The sequence below is a fragment of the Chaetodon auriga genome, chromosome 20 (assembly GCF_051107435.1).
Source record: "Chaetodon auriga isolate fChaAug3 chromosome 20, fChaAug3.hap1, whole genome shotgun sequence".
Lineage (NCBI taxonomy): Eukaryota > Metazoa > Chordata > Actinopteri > Chaetodontiformes > Chaetodontidae > Chaetodon > Chaetodon auriga.
In genome coordinates, this window is record NC_135093.1 from 9128354 (window position 1) to 9151133 (window position 22780).

General features: G+C 43.1%; 2 protein-coding genes across 3 annotated transcripts in view; both read right to left on the minus strand.

The window, feature by feature from the left end:
* Positions 1-13822, minus strand: part of adam11 (ADAM metallopeptidase domain 11) — a 26248-nt gene extending 12426 nt beyond the window's left edge. For both annotated transcript variants that reach the window (XM_076759350.1, XM_076759349.1), the window contains exons 1-8: positions 13452-13822; positions 12986-13137; positions 10068-10144; positions 9468-9534; positions 3573-3655; positions 3249-3306; positions 1515-1578; positions 567-706 (exon numbers count right to left, since the gene is read on the minus strand). In XM_076759350.1, coding sequence (XP_076615465.1) covers positions 567-706; positions 1515-1578; positions 3249-3306; positions 3573-3655; positions 9468-9534; positions 10068-10144; positions 12986-13137; positions 13452-13509 — 699 coding nt within the window. In that variant the 5' untranslated portion in view covers positions 13510-13822. The remainder of the gene's footprint in view (positions 1-566; positions 707-1514; positions 1579-3248; positions 3307-3572; positions 3656-9467; positions 9535-10067; positions 10145-12985; positions 13138-13451) is intronic.
* dbf4b (DBF4B-CDC7 kinase regulatory subunit) lies at positions 13663-22574 on the minus strand. The gene is made up of 13 exons (XM_076760450.1): positions 22506-22574; positions 21758-21960; positions 21459-21650; positions 20882-20932; positions 20689-20758; positions 20344-20408; positions 20001-20040; positions 19828-19873; positions 18644-18775; positions 18320-18458; positions 18083-18216; positions 16467-17952; positions 13663-13803 (listed from the first exon to the last, which is right to left on the minus strand). Exons 2-13 carry the CDS (start codon positions 21905-21907, stop codon positions 13663-13665), a joined length of 2646 nt encoding a protein of 881 aa, XP_076616565.1. The 5' UTR covers positions 21908-21960; positions 22506-22574.
* Between the last annotated feature and the right edge of the window lie 206 nt (positions 22575-22780).

A 22780-nucleotide genomic window follows, 5' to 3' on the forward strand; every position in this document is an offset into this window, starting at 1 on the left:
TATTTTGGTGCTTGATGATCCATCAGGGATAACCACAGTTATTAAAAGTTATGCTGATGCAATGCATTGTTGATATTTTAGTCTGGACCAAAGTGGTGGACCAACTATCAGTGACATCCCTAGAGTCTTGCAAGCATGGCTTTAAAAGCCCAAACTGACGCAAAAGAGGACATTCATATTCAAAACTGTCTTTCATTAGAGCAAAAAGCTGGTGAAACTCTCATATTTCAAACTTCAAACCCTCAGTTTGTCATGCAGGCTTTCCGTCCAATCTACAAGTAATCAAGTGGTATCACTTGAGTAAATTTGTCAGATTTTAGAAATCTCCTTCAGACACTTCTCCCTTCTTTTTTTTTCACTTATCTTGGCATTCTACTTTCATTAGCATGAAAGCTGAGACAGGCTATCAGGATGTGTGTGGCTATTTGGCATCATCTGACAGTCTGTGAAATATTAATTGTGTTTGCATATCTCTGCTCATGGTGACACTTGCTGCAACGCATGCGACGTGTTCCTGGCGGTCCATCTGTGTGAGTACGTGGAGGTGTGACGGTCTGAAAACTGACTTGTCTCTTTGAGCGTCTCAGGACTTCTGCAAAGACGGGCTTCTCCTCTTCAGACCAGCCGTCTCCATCCTTCAGCTCCTCGTCTCCTTCACTGTGGCCGTTCGTCTGCCCCTCAGGCTCTGTGCTGTTCAGGGAGCATCCTGGGAAACACACACACATGCACACACACACACAGTAAGTGCAAGTGAGAGAGAAAAGTGGCGAGTCATCAGTCCAGGGATGGATGCAACCATGTATTTTAGTCCACCAATCTGCTGGAGAAATCAATATCACACAGCCAGCGGAGGAGAGAGGAGGAAAGGGGAGAGTGTAACTGGCCGAATGCAAAGGGAGAGAGGGGTGAGGAGGAACGGCAGGGGTTGGGTGACAGGAAGGAGAGGGGGAGATGAATCCAGAGAGGCGGACGAGTGTCAGGGACAAAGAGGAGAGGCGGAGAGGAGGCAGCCAAACGAGACATTTAGCAAGGGCGAGGAGGGCAGCTGGACAACCTGAGGAGGACACTGCAGTGTGTGTGTGTGTGTGTGTGTGTGTGTGTGTGTGTGTGTGTGTGTGTGTGTCAAGAAAGAGACAAAAGCAGCCAAATAGCAGAATCGCATCACGGAACATTTGATTGTTTTATATGATCCAATGTCAAGGACAAGGCTGAACATGTTGTCTCCAAACAAGTAACAGCAAGCAGCCTTTAGGTTTGTCAGGAACGAGCTGCCTCCTGCCGGCTCTCGTCAAAATGTCATCTTTTAGCAGCAGAACACAGAGCAAATATGGACCACGTCACAATGAAAGTCGACAACTTGCATTATAGCTGGATTTCAGCAGGCAGATATTGTGTCACTGAGGTTTAGGATTCAGAAATTAGAGGGCAGACAAAGACGCAGGGATTTTGTATCCATCAAACTTTTATCTTTGCATTAGAAGAGAGTTTCTCCGTAAGCCTGACGGTGGTCCTACCTGGACAGGGAGGTGGAAAGAGGTCGATGTCCGGCATACGATAGACAATGTGGTCATTCTGGTCCTGAAAAGCATCATAAGAGTGTGACAGACAGAGAGAGGAGGGAGGAATTAATCTTTTCTCTGCAGCTGGAAAAGCTGAAATGTAATGCTGTCACTGAGTTTAGAGTTAAATAAAGTTTGTTTTATGTTGGAACTTCTGAGAAGGGTATTCAGAAAAGCCAGTTTTGGGGTCAACATCCATGTCTGCCTGAACAGGAAATGGAATTCCAGATACAAAAATGTTAAATTTAAGTAAAACTTCACATTAAGCCAAAAGAAAAACCTGCGTCAGACCACAGCAGACAAGCGAATCACGTCAGAGCATCTTCTCTTTGCATTTTTTCTGCAGTAATCTTTACTGGCGACAGAGTCGGTTGTTAATCATTCCAGGAATGTGACAACAGGAATAAGAAGTGATGACAGTTACTAAGACCGAAGTAAGACTCAGAGTTTAAAGGGAAGAAAAAACTTTTGATATTCAAAACATTTTAAGAGGTTTAAGGTTTTAAATGATCTAAAGCAGCAAAGTGTCATCAAGGATAGAGAACTGTCACAATCCCATTCGCACTTTTTTCCGTGGTAATTCTGAATTGAAAAGGAATGAGTCTGTAAGTACAACCCAAGTCCAAAAAAGTTGGGACAGGAGCGACTAAAGACTGGGAAAGATGTGGAATTGGTAACAGGTGATAGTGTCTTGATTAGGGCATCCTGGAAAGGCTCAGTCATTCACAAGTGAGGATGCAGTGAGGTTTATCAGAGCATGGATATATAGACCTGAGCAAATCCTAGTTGTAGCCTTAGATTTACTAATACCAAATGCACTCTTATAGAAGTGATGACATCCCCTCAAACAAAAGGAAAACATGCTTTTAAGATCGTTAAAGCCTCGAAACGATGTCCTCTCATCCTGAACTTTAGTCCTCAGCTGTGCGAGAAAGTGCTGCCGTGTCCTCTGAGGCAGAGACGGCTCGGGAAGGAAAGTGCTCTGATGCATAATTAATCAATCACCGGGTTGTCATAATGGCAATAACACTACTGGACACTGTGGTACACTTGAGCTGGGGATAAATACTTTATGAAAATGACCCATCTGAGACAGGGAGCGAAAGAGAGTGAGGGAGCTTGAAGATGAGCTGGGAGGCATTGATCCATCCCTCCAGTCTATGTAATTGAGCTGTACTTCGATTACCGTGTGCCTTAATGGAAGAAAAGCTCAGCCTCTTTCACTCTAAACACTTTCCTCCCACTCCCACCAGTCACACATCTATTTCTCTTAAACACTAGATCTATTCTAAAATCAAGCTGGAGTATTGTCTCTTCAGAGATTATTTTAAATGTCTCCTCTCCGTCCCGTCTCTGCGAGGTGATGTCTCCCTCAGATATGAGACAGGAGATGTGTTTCAGTGGAGGTGGATTGTGTGTCAACTCAATACTTTCCATACAGCAACTCAGAGATAGAGTAACGCTGTCTGGACTGACGGTAAGTCATGGAGAGATATGGAGACGGACAGACGAAGTGAGACTGTGGCAGCTTCACTGTAAAGATTTCAACCACATTTTCATGACGCCGCCAGTTTTCCCAGACCTCACTCACGCGACCTTGATGCGGCCTTGATTAAAATACAAGAAACTAGACGTGCATATTTACTAATAGTCCAACTAGTTGATCCACTTTGCCGGGTCCTGACTCACCTCGCCAGTGCCGACAGGTTCAATGCCATACGAGAAGTTCCCATCAGAAAACATCCCCCTGAAACAATCAAAGCATAGCAGTGTGTTAGAGTATGTCTCTGGATGTTTGTGTCCGTCTGTGCTGTTGGAGGTGGATGACGGGATGGCAACCAGGAGAGGTTAGAAGAGAAAAAGCTCTGCATATACCACCTATATGCCCAATTACATATACACAATAATGATGGATCCTTATAGTTCATCAAATGCAATGTACATTAGAATTAAACAAACATAAATCAGATGTATGTTTTGTTGATAGTTTGAAATCTCAGTAGTTCAACTTACCGCAGGCCGTGGCAGGTGGACAGAGCAGCCCAGGAGCCTGGCAGGCCCCGCAGACGGCCATGGTAGTAGCAGTGCTCTCCACCCTGGAAACAAGTCAGAGATTACAGTTAGACATTGAACTCTCCATCATCCAGTAACATGTTCACTTCAAATTTCAAAAAATTAAACCAATGCTGGCTGTAAAGATCTCCCAGGCCCCCATACACAAAGGCCAGGTATTTATGGTCAGCCGGGGGCCTCCAGCCGACCTGGTGGGTCGGCTGACGGGTATCAGTGCCTACTGTATGACTCAGCGTCCGGGAAAACCTACACCCACAGAGGCTGCAGTGGATTTCAGTTTCACCAATAAAAAACTGTGCATATTGTGTGTTTGTGCATTTGAGTGATGGAGAGAGCCATTAAAATGCAAGAAGGGCAAAGCAATGCACTCCCTTCAAACGTTTTTAATGAGAAAGTTAGGTCTGTGCATGCACTGACCTCAACATTGTAAGTAATAAAACCCATTGTTTTGACTTAATCAGTGAATTTAGCAACAAACCACATGACAGCAGCCATTTCAGTTTCCTGTGGCACAAACGGTCACAGCCAGAAAGTAACCCACCTCAAGGTTACAGCGTGTAAGTGGACACTGAGGAGGTGGATTATACATGGAATCATTCAGGTTCACCAACTTGGCAGGACACTGGATCTCAAAGAAAGACTGTACCTCTCACTTATACAGAAACCTGACCATAATGTTCTCCTGCTGATGCTAATGAGTTTTTCATTCAGAAAAAAACAAAAACCCAGCATTGGCTGTAGACTCTTAGTCATGTTGCAGTATGTTTGGTCTGATTCTTATGATCTAGGCTATTTCTGCTTTGTTATCTCTCTCATTGAATTTGTTGTCCAATACAGGTTTACCAGTTGTTTCCAGTCGACCAACTCCTTGTCTTCAATGGCTAATGGAAGTGTGTTTAGCTAGCAACATAGCTAAGCACGACGAGTGCAGAAGAGTTAATGTAAAATTTAATGGTTATGAATGTACAATATCCTGTAAAGTGAAGCATTTTCCTTGACTTTAGAAAGCTCTCCCAAACTCTACAGAAGACACACAACTCCTTTTAAACGCTGACCTCTGAGACTGACATGTAAAATCAGCGGAGTGCCCCATTCATAGAGGATAAAATCATAACCTTTGTTCATGTCCATGCCACTTTCATCTGATAATTTCATCTTGGAAGAACTGCTCTGAGGTGTTACCTGTGCACCTCCTGCTTCCAGATACCTCCACCTGATTATTCATAATCCCCCAGAAGGCTGGATGATCATGTTTTGAATATAGTGTTTCCACGCTGCCTCTCAGAGTACAGGAACGATCAGATTACGACAATCAGAGAGGAGACTTGCCGCTGTCAGTCAAGTGACACGTGCATGTGTTAAAATGTGCGAGCAAACAAAAGCAGTTGAGAAGAAAATAAGCTGCCCGTGGCAGGCAGAATTACACTCAGGAGAGGATTTTTTAAGAATCAAGCAGACATCATCTAAGTGACTGGAAATTACAGTCACGTGCGTTTGTTCGGAGCTACTGAGTTGGATCTACGAAGTGTGTGTGTTTGTGTGAGCAGTGTGTGAAAGAGAGGGTCAGTTTCAGGTGTTTGTAATGAACCCCAATAAGTCATGTCTGCCACCTGAGCCTGCTGTTGTCTGGCACGGCTGACAGACCAAAAAGAGAAGAGGCGGCGTGGAGCTGCTGTTCTTTATGCTTGGTCGACCTTTAGTCTGAGCCGCAACTCAAAAATCTCTCAGACGTCCTGTCAAGTCGAGTGCACACTTACAAAGATTAATTTGACATTGCAAGTAAGACTTCAGCACGGCTCATTCAGTAACAATGAGCTGTTTCTCGGCATTAAGTGGCTCCATCGCTGGATCTAAAAATGAGCAACTGCACACGAGATAGTCAGCTCTGTTCCTGTCGATGAGAAATCAATGGCTGCCCTGGTTGTCTGTCTGTTGTCTGTCAACTACGGCATCCCGCTTCATGTCAGTCACTGTCACCTGAGAGAAAGCTAAGATCGGAGTTTTCCAGCATGGGGGAGCTTTAAATGAAGCAGCATCTGTCTGCATGTCCAGCGTGATGTCTCAGATATCAGACGACATTGTGCTGGTTTGCATTTAATGAAATGTAATGCAGTTAGTTTTGATGTTTTACACTAATCTGATCACATTAAGGAAGCTGTTAAAATTGCAAACCTTAAAAGGCTATAATGGCTTCACCACCAGCTCCATGTGAAACTGTAAGGCTTCGACTTACAGACGGGTAAAAAGCGTCTGCTTCAAAATCAAATGAGCTTTCAAATATTCGTACATCAGCATCTCTTCAACTGGTCGGAAATGCATCGCAGTTTCTCTGCTTGAGGACCTTCAGGGATGCAAAGATCACAAACAATGTCTTTGGAAAACTATTAATTTCAAGTACAAGGACTTTACAGCCATGCTCTGTGAGGCTGCTCATAGGCACGACACTTCGAGCTAAATGCTAACAACAGCATGCTAACTTGCAAACAATGACAATGCTAACATGCTGATGTTTAGCAGGTCTAATGTTTCCCGTAAGCATCATTTTAATGTAGCTTGCTAACATTTCCCAGTTAGCAAAAAACACATAGCACAGCTGGGGCTCTTCAGATTGCCATTAGTTTTGCAGGTTTTTGGTCCCTTGATCATTTATGGAATCATTTCAAAGCTGTGCAACGACAGAGACAATTAACTAAATATAAAAACCACTTCAATTTCGTCCTTGTATGTCTCACAGAGCTTGTTTAGATTCAGTGTCAGTTCATTTGTTGAGGAGGAAAAGGACTTTAATCATTCATACAGAATAGGGAGACGTCCCACAGCACTTAGTCCGGGGCAAGATAATAAATAAATAAAAGGTAGGATTACAAGGCTAAATGGAGGAAATCAAATTGCCTAACACAGCAGACACACGCTGGCTTTGAGGAACTGAGTGCGCTTCTCAGAGCAGATGTATGCGCTTCAAATGAAGGCCACTCACACAGGCAAATAAATCAGACTGTACCGAAAATCATGGATTAATACTAAAATATAACCAGAGCTGTGAAGACAGGGACATGTAAGCAGGACAGAGGACATAAGGCGTGAGTGACAAAATGAATGAAATAAAAACTGCTTGCACCCACAAATGGAGGCAAATAAACAGCTACGTCCTGCAGAGTCAGGAAGGATTCAGATTGACAACATAAACTAACTGAATTAGAAAAGCAGGAGTTCACTCGATGTCTGGACTCAGCATTGTTGGGCTGGGAGGAGCGGAGGAAAGGTAATGAAACAACAGGAGCTAATGCAAAGTGAAAGGATGACAAGACAGAACAAAAGCATCAGTTGGGAACATCAGACGTCCTCGGTGAGTAAGACGAGCACGTTCATTCCCATACGAGTCTTTCAGATACAATAAAGCCACACGAAGACAGACTGAATAATACAACAGTGAAACTATTCAGGAAAAAACATTAAGAGATTTAGATGAAAACTTTCTGCCCACCTCCCTCCGATTGTGTTTGATTGCAGCTAATTCAGGTACTGAGATTATTATTCACAAAGCAATGCTGCAGCCTGACAGAAGGAGGTAAACACTGTCTATCAATTCATTAGACTGTGAATGAAATGACTGGTACTGAGCTGAAGCCATCGTTTTCTCTCCACCGATGTCTTGTATGCTCTCAACCAATCAAAACATACAAAAGAGTTTGTCTGGAAAAAAAAAGAAAAAAAAAATCTGCTGATTGTCAGAAATCGAAGAGGCAGGTATTCAGCAGAACGCTGTCAAATATATAACAGCTCCTATTCTATCCGGCCCATCCTCAACCCTAATTCAATTCCTCCTTCAGTCGTGTGTCATTGGGATTCAATCCGAACAAGCCAGTCACCCACTCAGTGCAATAACACGGATCCACGGGGACCCATAAAAAGGTGACACACAAAGGCAGGAGCAATTTATTGGTGTGTCAGTAAAACTAAATAAATCAAGCTGGGGATGGAGGTGGTGGGGGAGGGGGCTGCATACACCAGGTCCTTCGTCCTGGATGTAGAAAGGAAACGTCCATGGAAGCAATTTGTGCCTGTTTATGTGTATTAGAAAATTTGCAGGTATTTACATACGTTTAGTTGGCGCAGCAGTTCAGACATGTACACATAACAACTACTTCAAGACTAAAAAAGCAAAACTGACTGAATAAAACTTTTGTTTTCCCCGTTAACATTTCCCTTCTACTGATTTTAATATATGCCATATTTATCTAATGTCATTGATTTGCTTCTCCTGATGGACAAAATATCTACATAAATGAATTTATTTGTACCATATTTCTAATTCTTTCAAAAGCTTTTGATGCAGAGATTCTTCATTAAGTAAATTAGCTGCATCAAAATCATTTTTATGACTAATGGTTAAAATTCAAAATGTCCAACACAGTTATCTATAAATTAAATATTGTTGTAATATTGATTTAAATTATATATTTGGAGAGCTAGTAAACAAGTTAATTTGGGACTTTTTCTTCTCCCTGCACACAATATTCCACGTCTTTTATGTGTTGTTGTCATTTGTTTGATTTTAACCTGTGAAAATAAACCTCTAACTCAGTGATTGTGCTGTTACATCTGGCTCCAAAGGTCAGGGCAGAGGGTGGTTCTGGGATTCGGTTTTGGAAACAGACATGATTTGAATTCCCCTCACGACACGACAAAACAGACCCTAGCTGCTGCTGCTGCAGCTGCTGCTGCTGCTGACTGCTGGTACTCATGGCAACCATGTACTGATTGGTCAGGTGGTCTTTGCCAGAGAAAAAGAGAGCGAAAACGACAGAGAGAAAGAGAGAGAACAGGAGCGACAGAGGCTGAAATAAAGCAGAGGATACAGACAGAGAGGTGGTGTTGAGAGTCGAGCTGCCTGCATTGACTGCCTGTCTCTGAGACGTGTAAACAAACTAGACCCAGAAACATTATTACAGAGAGGGCAGTGTGCTCAGATTCATAATGCACAAGAGAGAGAGAGAGGACAACAACAATCCAATCATCAGCCCGTGTGCCGCTGCGGCTAGAAAGCTGTTTTTGGACACATATGTGGACTGATGGGTGGAAGAAAGCAGAGCATGCAGCAGAACAGCTCAGTCAGCTTCCACACACCTGAAGCAAAACGTCTCCACGGCCATTTACACCAGCCTCAAAACATTTCAAAACATTCGCCACTTCTGTGAATTCCTACCTGCGGGGCAAGATGAAAAAGTGCCGCTGCTGTTGTTATTGAGTCTGTTCGGTTTCACTCAGAAGGAATACACCCATTGGAAACAAGCCACACTGTAGTAAGCACTGACACAAAGTCAATTTCTATCAAATCAGCTGTGACGGAAAACTAACTCAATGACTTCTATTAAATTCTGACAGAAATGAGCGTGTCGGCATTTGTTAATGAGTTGGTTAAAGGAATAGTTTGGGAAATGTGCCTTAGCATTTTCTTTACAAACATTACAAGAAAATCGATACCACTTTTATATAAGAATGTATCAAGCAGCCGGTTAGCTTAGCTTAGCTTAGCATAAGGAAAGAGGAGGAAACAGCAAACCTGGCTCTGTCCAAAGGTACAAACCCTTTAGTCCTACAGACCGAGGGGTAAACTGGTGCTGTTAATTTGTGAGGTTTTGAGGTGGATTAGATAGATTTTGTTTCCTTTGGACAGAAACAGGCCATCTTAAGCCAAGCTAAACAGCTACTAGCTTTTACTGTATTTACTATACAGACATTAGAGCGGTAATGATCTGCTCATCTAACTCTCAGCAAGAAGGCAAACAAGTGTACGTCCTAAACTGTTGAACTATTTCTATAACATAGTCTTACCATATTCTGCAACAGCTGCCCGTCCTCGTCATAGTGACGCTCCACATAGTCTGTAGACAAGAGGTTGCTGGAGAGAAGAGGAAGGAAACGTGAGAAAAGGCGCATTTGGTTTCAACCAAAATTCAGCACTTCTGTAACTGTTTGACATGGCAAGATCGAAGCACTTTGTGACTACCAGAGGCCAATACGTGTCATTATTCGTTATTATGATTTGCGCGAATCTAGATCAGCAAATTGCTGATTCAGGAGTAAAACCCAAATGTGCGAAGATTCATTTATTCTAAGTGCTTAAAAGCCAGTGAAAGGTATGACATAAATTCAGCCCATTAGAGCAAAATGTGTGTCGTGTGAGAGGAGGGGGGAGGGGAGGTATACATGCAGAGTGTCGTTTGGCCTGCAGCCAGTTTGTATAATGCCAACACTAAGCACATACAGCCCGATACTGTAGGCGAGCGGAGAGACGGATGAGGAAAGACCGGCGGTGAGCGTATAGATGTGAGTACGCTCATGTCAGCGACTGCTGTAAGCAAAGCATCCAACACTGGTTTGTGCCTCTGTGGGGCCGATGCATGCATGCTTTGCAGGCATGTGTGGACTTACTGGTTGAGTTCCAGGTCAAGGATGAAGGATGTGCCAAAGGCCTCCACCAAGAAGCTGCTCTGGGCCAGATGGATGGGCTGAGGGAGGGATGGGAGAAGTTGGGAGAAGGAGGCATAAGAGATAGGAAAGACATTTTATTAATTTACCGAGACTCTGATTTAAGTAGCAACAAAAACTCAGAGACATTGAAGATGACTGATTACATCTGTTGAAGGTTTCAGGAAAAAAAGAGTTCAGACAATATTGTTCACTTGAGTACATCAATGTAATCATTAGAAATCAAGTCTGGCATTCTGCTCCGATCTCATTCTGAACACATTTACACCTGCACTAAAATGCGCTTGTCCTTATCCATGTACAACACTTGTGCTATGACACATCAATCAAACCGTGACCTTAAAAATCCCCTGGCTGTTACACTCGACAAGGGACAGTAAAATGTTCTTCCAAAAATCCAGGTGTTGGGTTTTGTTTTTTGACGTGTTCCTGGAGCTGTTTCACCATCATCCATGATTGGGTTTATCTATTTGTTTTTTTTTATTATTATTAAGGCTTGCCCTCTAATGCCCAATCAAGACAATTTTGAGTTACTTTGAGTGAGAGACCACTGGAAGGGGATCCCTCTTCCAGGATGCATACATGCATGCATGTGCAGAGTGGACAAATAGTCAGGGCACTGGCAAATAAACGTGAAGACTTCCAGTGATGTGGGGTAGAACACAAACTAAGCATAAGAAAGTACTAAAAGCTTACTTTAGATTAATAAATGCATCTCTCTATGTCATATCCATGCATGGTGTTTGTCCCACACACCGTCTCAAACAAAACAGACACTAATTTGTCAAGTATTTCATGCTTTTGGGAAACTGTGACTCAGATCTTGTGGATAAAATGTGACAGAGGGTAGAAGACTGATGGGTGTTCAGTATGAAATAATTTAACTAAAGCAACAAAGACTCAGATACTGAAGGGGCGTCTTCCTCCAGTAGCTTCTCCCTGAAGGCGAGACAGCCTCATCCATCCCTGAGGCTTTTTGGATAAAGCTGGTTGTTGGGGCTCATCAGCTCTGGCTAACCTTGCTCCAAGGTGAACCCCGTCCACATTAAATGACAGAGCTCTGTGGTGGCTCCCATCAGTGCTTACTGGCCAGCTGCAAGGCAGGTCTCATTAGTATTGCCATGCACTCTCTGCAAACCACTTAGTATCAATCTAAACCTCCACTGGGTCCATATACTGAACAATAAAAAGCCCACAGTGGTGACTGTGAGCAGAGATAAGAAAGCTGCATCAGAGCTCTCACTGTGAAGATTATTTATTGTGTCTTTATTTCAACATCAAATCCCAAATATTCAATTTTATATCAGTATCTCAGCTCAAGACACTGAAACGTACAGTCGACTGAAACAAACAGGATGACAATTTTGACTGTTTTACAGTATAAATGCAAAATATTTACAGGTTACAACTTCTCAAATATGAACATCAGCTACTCGCTGTTGTTAAGATGGAAGCATTATATAGGTTCTTAAAGGCCAAAAGATTGCTAGTTTAACACAAACAAAAGAAGCTAATTAACCAGAAGCTGAAGCCTTGTTTGTTTTGATGAAGACGTTGACCTTCATCTTAGTTTACAGTAACACTTCCTGTTGAAGGAGCATGAGGTTCCAAACAGTGTGATCATCATCATTTTTGCGAAACCTCTCGCCTTCCACAGTCATTTGAGCTACTGCTAATATAAACATAATTATCATAGCAGCTTAAAGTGCAGCGATGAACACTTAAAAAAAAGCATCACGACATAAAACAAGTTGTAAAAGATCATCATTGCACAATGGCATTCATTTTCTTTTGAACATATAGCTCCTAGAGGGACACTGGAAGGACTCAATCTAAATTCACATGCTGCAGCATGGCAGCATTCAGACATGGAAAACAACGCTACACATCTTCCAGAGGGCTCCGACGGTCTCAGAGAGAAAGATATCATGAGACACTGACCTCAGAGGGTAGCTCAAGGTCAGACCCGTGTCATATCCACTGACCGGCCAGCTGCTGACTGACAGAGAGTGTTCATAGCGAAGGTAACGAGAGAGGACAGGTAGAGGTGTGAAATATTATCTAATGGACTGGAAAGGAGGAGGCAGCTAAGGGGGGGGGGGTGGGGGATGAATTTTCTGCCCTGTTATGGCCTGTGCCAGCTGGGCATTGTGTGTGTGTGTGCGTGTAGTAGTAGGAGTGACACACACATGACCTCAAAAGAGGGGACAAACAGGGGCAGAGTAGGTAAAGGCTATAGTTTTAGAAATCAGCTGTTTTATTGTACTTGTCTGAATATATAACAGTGTTTTTCTCTCAATTTTCCCCTTTCAGCTCATTTATGTATCTATCTTATTGTGGGAACATACAAAATGCAGTATGTCTTGATACTATCTCGTCTCACTGTGGAAAAACTGCAGTAAAAGCAATAAAAATTTGACCACAGAAAAAGCAAACAGCTGATTTATCTGTTATCTAGCAAAAATGTGTGAACTGACGCTTTTTCTTCGATTTATCCTGCTCATCTCATTCTTTGTTTGGTAGATTTCAAGTTTCACTGAATTCCTGGAGGTTGTACAGTTGACTGGGATTGATTCATCACCTCATTTTTGTTGAACGAGCTCAGCCATTCTTCACATGATGAACGAACCTCCTCCCTAAGCAGCTGAATCAAGGTCTACTCTTGCATTCAGTCCTTAACATTCAGCATGCATGAAGCCCCTCTACTGAGGAGACCTTGCTCAGTTTCATCTCATCAACTACTGCACAGAGCATGTTGAACACTGGGATCAAATGAAGGGGAGTAATAACACAAGTGTGCTCAGCTCTGGTGGCCTGTCTGGATGGATGTGCACCAGGTGACACATGCGGAGTAAACCCACCTGCACTCCGGCGGTGTAGTTGTTGACCCGGGTGTCCAGGCGGCTGTGGAGCAGCTCCTCCTGGGAGTGGATCTGTTGCAGGAGCCGCTTGGGCTGAACGACTTCTTCTGCGGGCGGCAGCCTTCCCTCCAGACTCACCCATTCCCTCAGACCTGCAGAGGACACACGAGGGGGTTCAGTGGAACAAGCACAATGAGACGCCTGAGAGCAGCCCGAGCTGTGCAGAGCTCAAAATCGACGGTTTTAATGTAAAATGTGTTATTTCTGCCGTCCTCTTGCGGGATTAAACAGCTGCAGGTGAGCGGCTTGTTGACACCGATGCAACAATTACACGGTCCTTGATGTTGGATATCGCATGTTAAGTGGCTGCAATAGTGGACAAAAACTACTCATTCTTCTCATTCTAAACACTGAGCATAGGTTGCTTGGAATAAAGTAAATCATTCGGTAAAAACAAAGGCTTTACCTGTCACGGAGCACCGCGCACACACTGCAGCGAACAGCAGGCATCTCACAGCGAGCATGATGCTCACATAGTCCTAGTGATTTCCTCGGTGCAGCGCCGTTAAATGAAGTGGAGAGAGGCGTGAGCGGAGCTGAGGCTGCGGGACTGTTGTTGACAGTGAAGACAAACAGAACAGCTCCCGCATCTCACCTCCTTTTCCGCCTCTGGCGACTTAAGAGCACCCTGGCGAGGCTCCCTCGTTCGGCTCCCACAGCATGGTGCGTGTTGGTGTCGCCAATCTCCGCCGCGCGATCGCACGTTCGGCCTTTCTGGGATCGCTCAAGGCAATGAGGCTGCGCGAGGAGCCGTGGACCTGGAAACAAGGAGCACGTGGGGGTTGGCGGGTCCACCCACGCTCTTTGATGACACCTGAAGGGGTCCAAAAGTCGGTACGGGGACCCGGGGAAAACAGCTGATAAACCGAAAAAACCCCACAAACCATAAAGAACACTGAATTTCTTTCAGCGTTAGGAAATATGCTAATAATTAATGGAGAAGAACAGTTTAAAATGCATACCGCGTTTTAAATGCATGTGATATGGCGCTTTAATCAGGTTTGTTAATAGCCGGATAAGCATACTTGCTGTCTCAGTTGATTAGAATAATGAGCAAACCTGACCAAAAACAGTTTCACTGCTGTTTAGTCATGACTACTTATTGCGACAGAGAAATCCTGTGAAGTTCACCTTGTTTTTGCCAAGTCCTTCATCACACAGATGTAAAACCTGTGGACTTCACTCTCCACTGAATGTCTCACATCTTAAATATAGAATTCTTTTTGTCTAATTCAGGATTTAACATTCAGTCTTGACCTTGGAAACGGCAGATAATTAAACAATGAGCATTCAGTCCCAACTTTAAAGCCAACATGGATGAGAAGCAGTTCTTAAAGAGAGCTTAGAGGAATGGAAACGTACTCTTTTACAATGAAAACTGGTTAACTATTGTATGACAGAGAGCTAGAGAAGAGCTGGTGAATGGACTTTCACATTCACTGCGTACACAGTGTTCACAAAGAGCTGTTAAAGAGTGAAATCTCAAATTGTTACAGTCCCTGCTCTCATTACAACCTTTGAAAACACATTTAGCCTCTTATATTTATGTCTGGAACCAATTCAAAGGATCAAACATGACTAGAGACTACAATCCATCAACCCCACACACACAATGTTGTGAAATGGGAGTTTGTTGACAAATGCACAGAGTACCAGAACATTTGGGATTTTGTGCCTTGTATCTCACTTGAACTTGAACACTCAGCTCCCTGTTTGCAGTTACAACATCACAAGACACAATTTCCACATTCCATTCGTCTTTCCGGCGAAGTCTACACAGCACACAACCACCAAAACATCTCCCAAGTTAAAGGGTAAGATTGTTCTCCCTTCTTTGGTGACAAACTGCTATGGTTTTTGCCAGGACCCTCATACAAAGGATCTCTTCAAACCAGCAAATCTAGATGCTCAGGGGTTACGTAACAAGGCTTGGAGATTAGATATCAAATACTGTTCATATTAGCTGGAATCTGGGCTGATGAACAGGAAACATGAACCCTCTTTTGCCCTTGCTTCATCTTTCCCTCCCCATCTGGTTCTCCTTTAGTCCATAAACAGCCTGCATTTAATAAGACCACTGGAAAAAAAATATCTTCAGCATACCACTTGTCTGTATGCATGCAACAACTTTTCTGAACAATGCAGCACGAAATGTTAATGTTAAAAACATTTATTTCATAAAAACACTGTACAAGAAATGACACGGTTCCTGAAGAGAACTGCAGGTCTTCCACACACTGAGATCATGTGGTGTTTCTCTTTGCTTGTTTCGTACTACATCTGTGTTAAATGTCCATGTAAGATATGCAGAAGATTCTTTCTTGAGTTTTTTCTGCTCTTGATGAGCAATGACAAGTCTTTAATGGTGATGTGGACAAACAGGGAGATTCCACCGGCCATGTTTGTTCCACTGGCAAATTTTGTTGATTTCGTTGGATTGGATTTTGCCATGGATAAGAAGGCTACATAGTTAAATGGTTTGGGTTTTGTTTTTGTTTTTTTTGATGTGATATATGATAAAGAGTCTGCACAAGGTGTTTAATTTTGAAAACTGAGCAGATTCTCCATACTATTCCTGTGTCTGACTTCCTGCCCAGCTCAATCTGCTCTGTGCAGCTTCTGTCAAAAATAGACTTGCTGCGTATTTTAAGCGGAACAGAGCAGAGAGTCGCTTCTTGGATGCGTCTCAAACGTGCAGCGGCGCATCTGGTGGAATCACAGGCGTTGCCTAGAATGGCCAATCAACTCAGGCAGCCAAGTCACCTCCAGAAAGTGACGTAGCAATGCCCAAGTGTGGATAATGAACCTCCCTGTAGCTGCAGCACAGTGCTGTGAAGCAGCCACCGCTCCTTGACAAATCCAACCTTTGGCCCACCTTCAAATGGCAGGAAAAGTCATTGAACATCTCACAGGTTGTGCAAGTCTTCCACTCCAAAAAGTCCTCATCAACACCAGCGTGAATGGGATCTGATCCAGAGGCAGCACTTAGAGTAATTGAGTAATGCCCCCTTCAGAAAAGCCTCATTAAATTCTCAATACCACCATGTGTTCCCGGACATAGCTGCTGAAACACTGCAGTCAGCAAGACATACAGAATATTGCTTGGCGTCCTGTGCACAAGGAGGATGAGGAGTTCAGAGGAAAAATTATAATGGATGCTCTTCAAATTCATGGGAAGATGCAGACTCCACTCTGTAACATCTACCATAGCAAAAAATCTAATTAAAATAGGAATCTGCACCTCTAAAAGCAGCAAAATGCTGTATTAGCTTGCACTAAGTTTGAGATATTTATTCAGTGTACATTTCATAGAGCTTAAGAGTGCGGCCCACTGTTTCTTGTGGTAGGATATGCAGCTGCAAAGTCAAACACTTACTACTCAGGAAAATCATAATCAGTGCTGAACCTCAACAATTTGTACCACAGTCCTGGAAAACACAGAGGGGTCCATTTCTTCCCCACACAGTGACGTCCCCGGGGTTGACGGCTGAAGGACAGTGTGCAGACGCGACTCATAGCTGGTGTCGTGCATCCAGGTGCACGGCCTGTGGAGAAGATCCTTGTCGAGCTCGCAGCTCTGCTCAGTGGGCGACGGAGGAGCAGGGGCCGGGCCCAGCCGTAGCAGCAGGTCACAGTCCCAGTCAGAGTCTGATGATGGAGAGAGCGCGGCTAAATCTGGGATGAGGGCGGACTCGATGCACACGGAGGTGGAGTGGGATAGTGACCGTTGAGACTCCTGACTGGAAAATGTATTGTGAGATTTATCATTGTGAGACTGAAGCGGAGGATCAAAAGTCTTCGGTTGTGAGAAGGGTGGCCATGATGGCTGACTGGCAACACACGTGCCACCATGGCCTAAAATGTCTTTTTGATTTGGCACCTGCGTGAAATGCTGTATAGCAGGAACACACAACATGGTAAAAATCTCTTTTAAACCAAGTGATTCCTGAGTGTATGCCGAAGAGGTCTTTGGGTTATGGCAAGACTCTATCATCTGACTGGGGACCTTGTCAGATAATAAACAGCGCTCAGGTGCTGCTACAATGTCACTTCCTGGTTTTAAAGATTTATGCCCCCGTTCAGTCCAGCTACCACCGTAGTCAAATTTTGCCGTCATTCTCCTCCTTTTGCTATGGCTGTGTTTGGGGCTGGCCGATCTACAGCGCTTTTTGGGGTTTGGCGCCATGGTTGACTGTCGAGGGAGGGAACGAGATCGACGTGAAAACAGTGTGGCGCACTCCAAACCATTGGTGGAACAAATGATCCCACTAAATTCTAAAAGACTGTCTTGGTTTGATCCCATTAATCCTTCAGCGTTTGTTAAAGGCTCAGAGGGAAGAAGCAGGTTAGAAATAGGAATTGTGACAGCTGGGGCAGGCCGAAACACACTTTCTACAATGTTCATTTCACAAGCGTGTCCTTCCTCTACCTCATCTGCAACATACTGTTGAGGACTGAGGACAGGGGGCTCCGAGTAAATGCAGTCTGGCTCCATAATGTGGGAGGGATAAGGGAGTTGTGGGCTGAGGACTGGAGGCAGGGAGTAAGGGTCAGTGCAGGGGGAGAGATGATGAGAAACAGGCTGCTGGCTGGCTGAGTCTTCGGCTTGTGGTTCAACATCCAGTACAGGCATGGTTGGACTTGAAGCACGAGGATGGCTGCCGGGAATCTGGCAGTCTGTGTCAGTGATGAAAGGCTGAATGTCAGCAGGTGGAGTGGCTGGATTAAGGATGGGAAACTGAACTCCTGGTGATGGGCTGCCTGGTCCAGGGGCAAGAGGACCCCTAGTAGGGCTGGATATATGGGCAATAAAGGATGAACCTTGTCTCTGCAGGGCCTGAACAGCATGCTCCGTCTCAAGGTCGGTGAGAGGCTCCAGTTCTTGCATGAGCAAGGGAGTTGGTGGTCTATGAGAAAACAGAAAATACTAAAAATCCACCATTTGAAACACAGAAAACCCACTGCGGTTCAGTGAAGAAGCAAATAAGATAAATTTCTAAATATTAGGACATTGTTAGTTTAATAGTAGAAGCTCACCGGTTCAGTGTTTCTTGTGCTTGTTGAGGTGGATTGGGGTCAAATCCCGGAACCATTTCAGCCACGAGTTGGTCCACCGCAGTGTAGTTTGAGAGATCCAGCACAAATGCACGATGCTCATCAGACTGCAAGTGCTGCAGTGGACAACAAAGACCACAAGTCACAGATGTAAACACAAGCCGAACAATGAAGGAAACAAAAAATGTGGCCACAAAGGTCACTCTTAAAGTTTTCCACCTCCTCCAGATTAGTGAAGGGTTGATGACAGCATTCACAGTAAGACAGGTCCTTTTTGCGTGGCTTCCAAGGTGAAGGGCTGCAGCTGAGAGGGGTTTGAGATTTGTCCTGAATGCTCTTTTCAACCTTTTTCTTCTCCCTAATTAACCAAGAAGAAATCACAATTGTGATAAATCCTTCATAATACTTTTTACTGCATTAAACAAACTTTCTGAACGGACTGCAGTTTACTTGCTGTTGCATGTTTCTTACATCAGTGCAAGACCCAAATGAACAAAAACAATGGCCTATACATATTCTGCAAATAATGCCAGTTAAACAAACCTTGTTTTATTCTCTCCTTGATCTTTCCTTTTTTCAAACTGAGGAGGAGGAGGAGATTCAAAGGGACTAAATCGGCCCAAGTACCACAGAGTGGGGAAGGTCATAGACTGCATATGCAAAGGCCTGTATTTCCTGGTTAGACAGCAAAACAACAGAATTTAATACACAAAATTTAATAATTATGCATGGAAAAACACAGTAAAATACTGTAACACTGGCCATCTGAATGCAGGTAGAAGAATTGTACATATATATTATATAATAAAATATTTCAAACCACTTCAATACAGAGTTTGAGATTACACATCTGAGATCAACCCCAGAGAGACTAATATTCAAATGTTTCAGATGTCACAGGTTCAATTTCTGAAAAACAATGACCTATGCATTAGCCAGAGCACTTCAATTAACTGAAATGAGAGGACAAATGAAAAGACCTGTTAGCACTTAGAGATCCCCTGCAGGAACAGGCAGTGGAGCTCACAAAGCCCCATCAAAAAGAAATCGTATCCGCTTGAGCCCTGGGCTCCCAGGGAGCAGCATCACTGAGGGGGGCTTGTCACATTACACGATGGGACTCCTTAACAGGTTCAATTAAGAAAATCATCTGGACTGAAATGCAAACCTCCAGAACTCACGCCCAGTGGGGTAGGAAGGGCAGAAACACGGGGACAGGTCACTGCCACTCATTGTGGTTTCACTGTCATTATGCATGAACCGCAAAAAAGGATTTCATCTGATACCAAACAACCATTGCATGAACCTGGGCAGGCCTAAAAAGTTAATTTCCCTTTGCTGTGCTGAAATGTAGCTCATCTTTCTTGATTAATAGGAACTAAAAACAGGGGATTAGAGCAGGTATAAGCAATATTTTACACTAACAATGTATCAAATGACACAATGAAAACAAGCATTAAGCTGATGCTGAGCATCAAGCAGCAGACAGACACAGTTTGCAGCTAGCTGGTGAACATAGTAGAGTATTTACCAGCTAAAGAGCCAGATATTTCTCTCTAGGGTTGTAGAGACCAGAAACATAGCAGAAAGAGAACAAATATTGACCTTAACACTCATCAAATGATCAAATTAATGCTCCAACAATACAGGATATATAAATACACAACTGTACCAAACAACTTCACCAAGGTTCAAAGGTAATAAACTGAATGAGGGATGAAACTCACCTGCTCAAGTCTTCAATTTTAAGATAGGGAGACCTCAAAGCTCCAGCTGTAGACCAGGAGAAGTGCAGAGGAACAGAAAAACAGTTAAATATACCCATACACTAATGGCCAGGGAAACACAGTATAGTTGGGAAATAAAGGCATTAGCAGCACATACGTATACATAAACTAACCTTTGATGACGTGAGAACCTTGTTGTTTGGTGTAAGTCCTCTGCATTAAAAAGAAAGTTCAAAATAAGACTGGGGGTATATAAGAGCAAAGCCACATGTCCATTACAGTAATTCAATAGTTCTATCTGCTTTTCATGAACCTAAACAAAGTTCATTGCATTTTACATGTGAGCTTATTTAATCAAACTCCTTTCTATCCTTTCTCTAAAAATACATTTTCACAACTTTTTTGCTCTTTACCAATTCATTCATAAATGATTTCCCTGATTTTCTTTTTATGTGAAATTGCTGCTCCGTTTGCATATCCTGTGAAGTGAAAAGACTTTCAGCCCAAACACATTACCTCTGGCCTCTTGTGCACCACGCTGAAGCTCTCTCGAGTCAGCTGTTTCAAATACAAAAGGACATCTGATTCTACATTAAGGAACAACATAAACTCACAAACTGTTCTGTGATTAAGAACGGGATGTTTCCATCCTGGTTAACAGCAGATTTCCTCAGCTTGCATCAGTAAAAAAACAGCGACCAAAACATAAGCACTCACATGGTGCCATCTGCTGTTAGCAAAGGGTTCACTGCACTACAGATTTGAACACACAGAAGCCAAATAAGAGTTTGCAGCGAATAATGTTATTACTTTGATATGGAATCCATCTCTGATCACCACTCAATGTAGTCAAAAGGATACCATCCACATACAAAATCTTCACTCCCCATGAGTGAGCATTGGCCAAAACACTGCTCCTCTGGAGTCGTTCCTACAAGACAGCATCAAATAAAGGCGACAAACCATGTCAAACTTCAGTATATCACCAATACCCACAGAACAAAAAAGCCATCAGATCAGCATGATAAACCATATTTTAGCTGCACTGACTCACATTGTTGCAAATGGCTTTTTCAAGCAGGGCCTTCCCACGGCTGCCACAAACCTGTAGAGAAATACAGCACAGCACAGAGATTTCATTCTACCTGATACCTCTCAGTAACATCCTCTGAGATAATGCCCAGACAATTTGGTGATTATAGACAAAATCAATGTAAGTCAGAATATTTGACATGTGTTTGCTTTTGAATGATTATATATAGCACCATTAATTCCTATTTTTTACTGAATGTTTTTCAGAATTTCTCATAGATGTATCAATGCTTGATTTCTACAGCAAGAAATGGATATTCTAAACAACAAACAAATAAACACAAAAACATGCACTGGTAGTAGAAACAGAGGAGTTCTATCTGATTTATATTATGTTAATATGCATACGTAACACCATAAATTAATTCAAAAGAATCAGCTGGTAAAACTGACTTCACTTGAGGAATATTAACTTTCATCCTTTCGTGATTCTGTTTTGCAAATTATCAGGCTAAATAGTAATGAATAATATTTATTTAGTACCAATACCGTTGAAAACTGTACACAGTTTTAAAACATGCATTAGTGATGCTCAGTACCGTTGGTCTTGGAGTTCCTGGTCGCCGTTTCTCATTGCTGAGGACACTCTCTCGTGTCATTATAGGACGCTGGGTGTCCTCACTTGTCCTTGTTGCCCCTGCTTTGGCATCTGTACAATTTTGCTTCTTCAAGAACTCTTGGCTTCCAGTCACAAGGAAGCTCACATCCTTGTGCAGGAAACTCTCAACCCGCTTCAGATTAAGAAGGAGACACACACAAAATCTGTTCATCAGTTTCTGCTGAGAGACATCTGTCATAGTCACTCTGTCATAATGCCTTTTTATTCACACAAGCTTACCCCTCCCAGAAGAGATATGGCCTCCAAAAGCAGGGCTGTTGAGCGTTTCCTCACACTGTCCAGGTAGAAGGTCTTCCCCTTTAGCTTCTTCTGTCCAGGACACAGTGAGCCTAAAAGGCCTTGCTCCTCTGCACACTGTTGGTGCTGCATGATCCTGGTGCACTCAGGGAGCTTACAACTTTAGAGAATACACCAGGATCCTACTTAACAAGAGAGAACAAAGCATAAGTGTTAATTAAAAGTCCAATTAAATTCATTAACATTTGACAGAGACCAAATGAGATCTCCTATCAAGAGACAGACAGTCCTTCTATATAATAATAATGCTTAATAGCTTTGTTGTTGCTGAGTGTCTTAACGCAAGGTCTCCAAGAAACAGTGTATCAGTCTCCATAATCATGCACATTTCTAAATAACTTACTTTAGTGTTTCGACAACTGGTAACAGTTATGGTTAAATGTCATCTGGTTTCCTCTTGATGGTCAAATTGAAGTAGAATTTGCAATGACGAGCATGTTTACGTGCCAAAACACAGCAGCGCAGTACAAGCACCTACCATTACCATTACCATTAGCCCCTTTCCTCGTTAGCAAACTCCGATAAGTCAGCGTTAGCTGACATGAGCTAGCTTAGCATTCATAGATATAGACGCCAGGACAACAGAAATCTAATTCGTAGACTGGATTATTGCTTGTTAAACTGTTCGCCATGTCGTCGACGCACAAAGAAATAAAGATGGCTCACTTACGTTTTGGTATTGTTCTAGAAAACTGAGACACAAAAACTGTTGCTATTGATTCATCCAAAACCGGTCGACGACCAACCGCCGCTTTTTTAAAAACACTGGCGGAGATGTGAACGTCACATCCGGTAAGACGCTGCCTTCATGTGCTGGCTTCAGACTTCAGAAAGGCAGGAAACATTTCAGTTATTTCAGCGATTCACACAGTGATGATTCAAAATGCAAAGTAAGGAAGTGAAGTGAAATGAAATCAAGTTTGAGTTTGATTATCAGAATCTTCT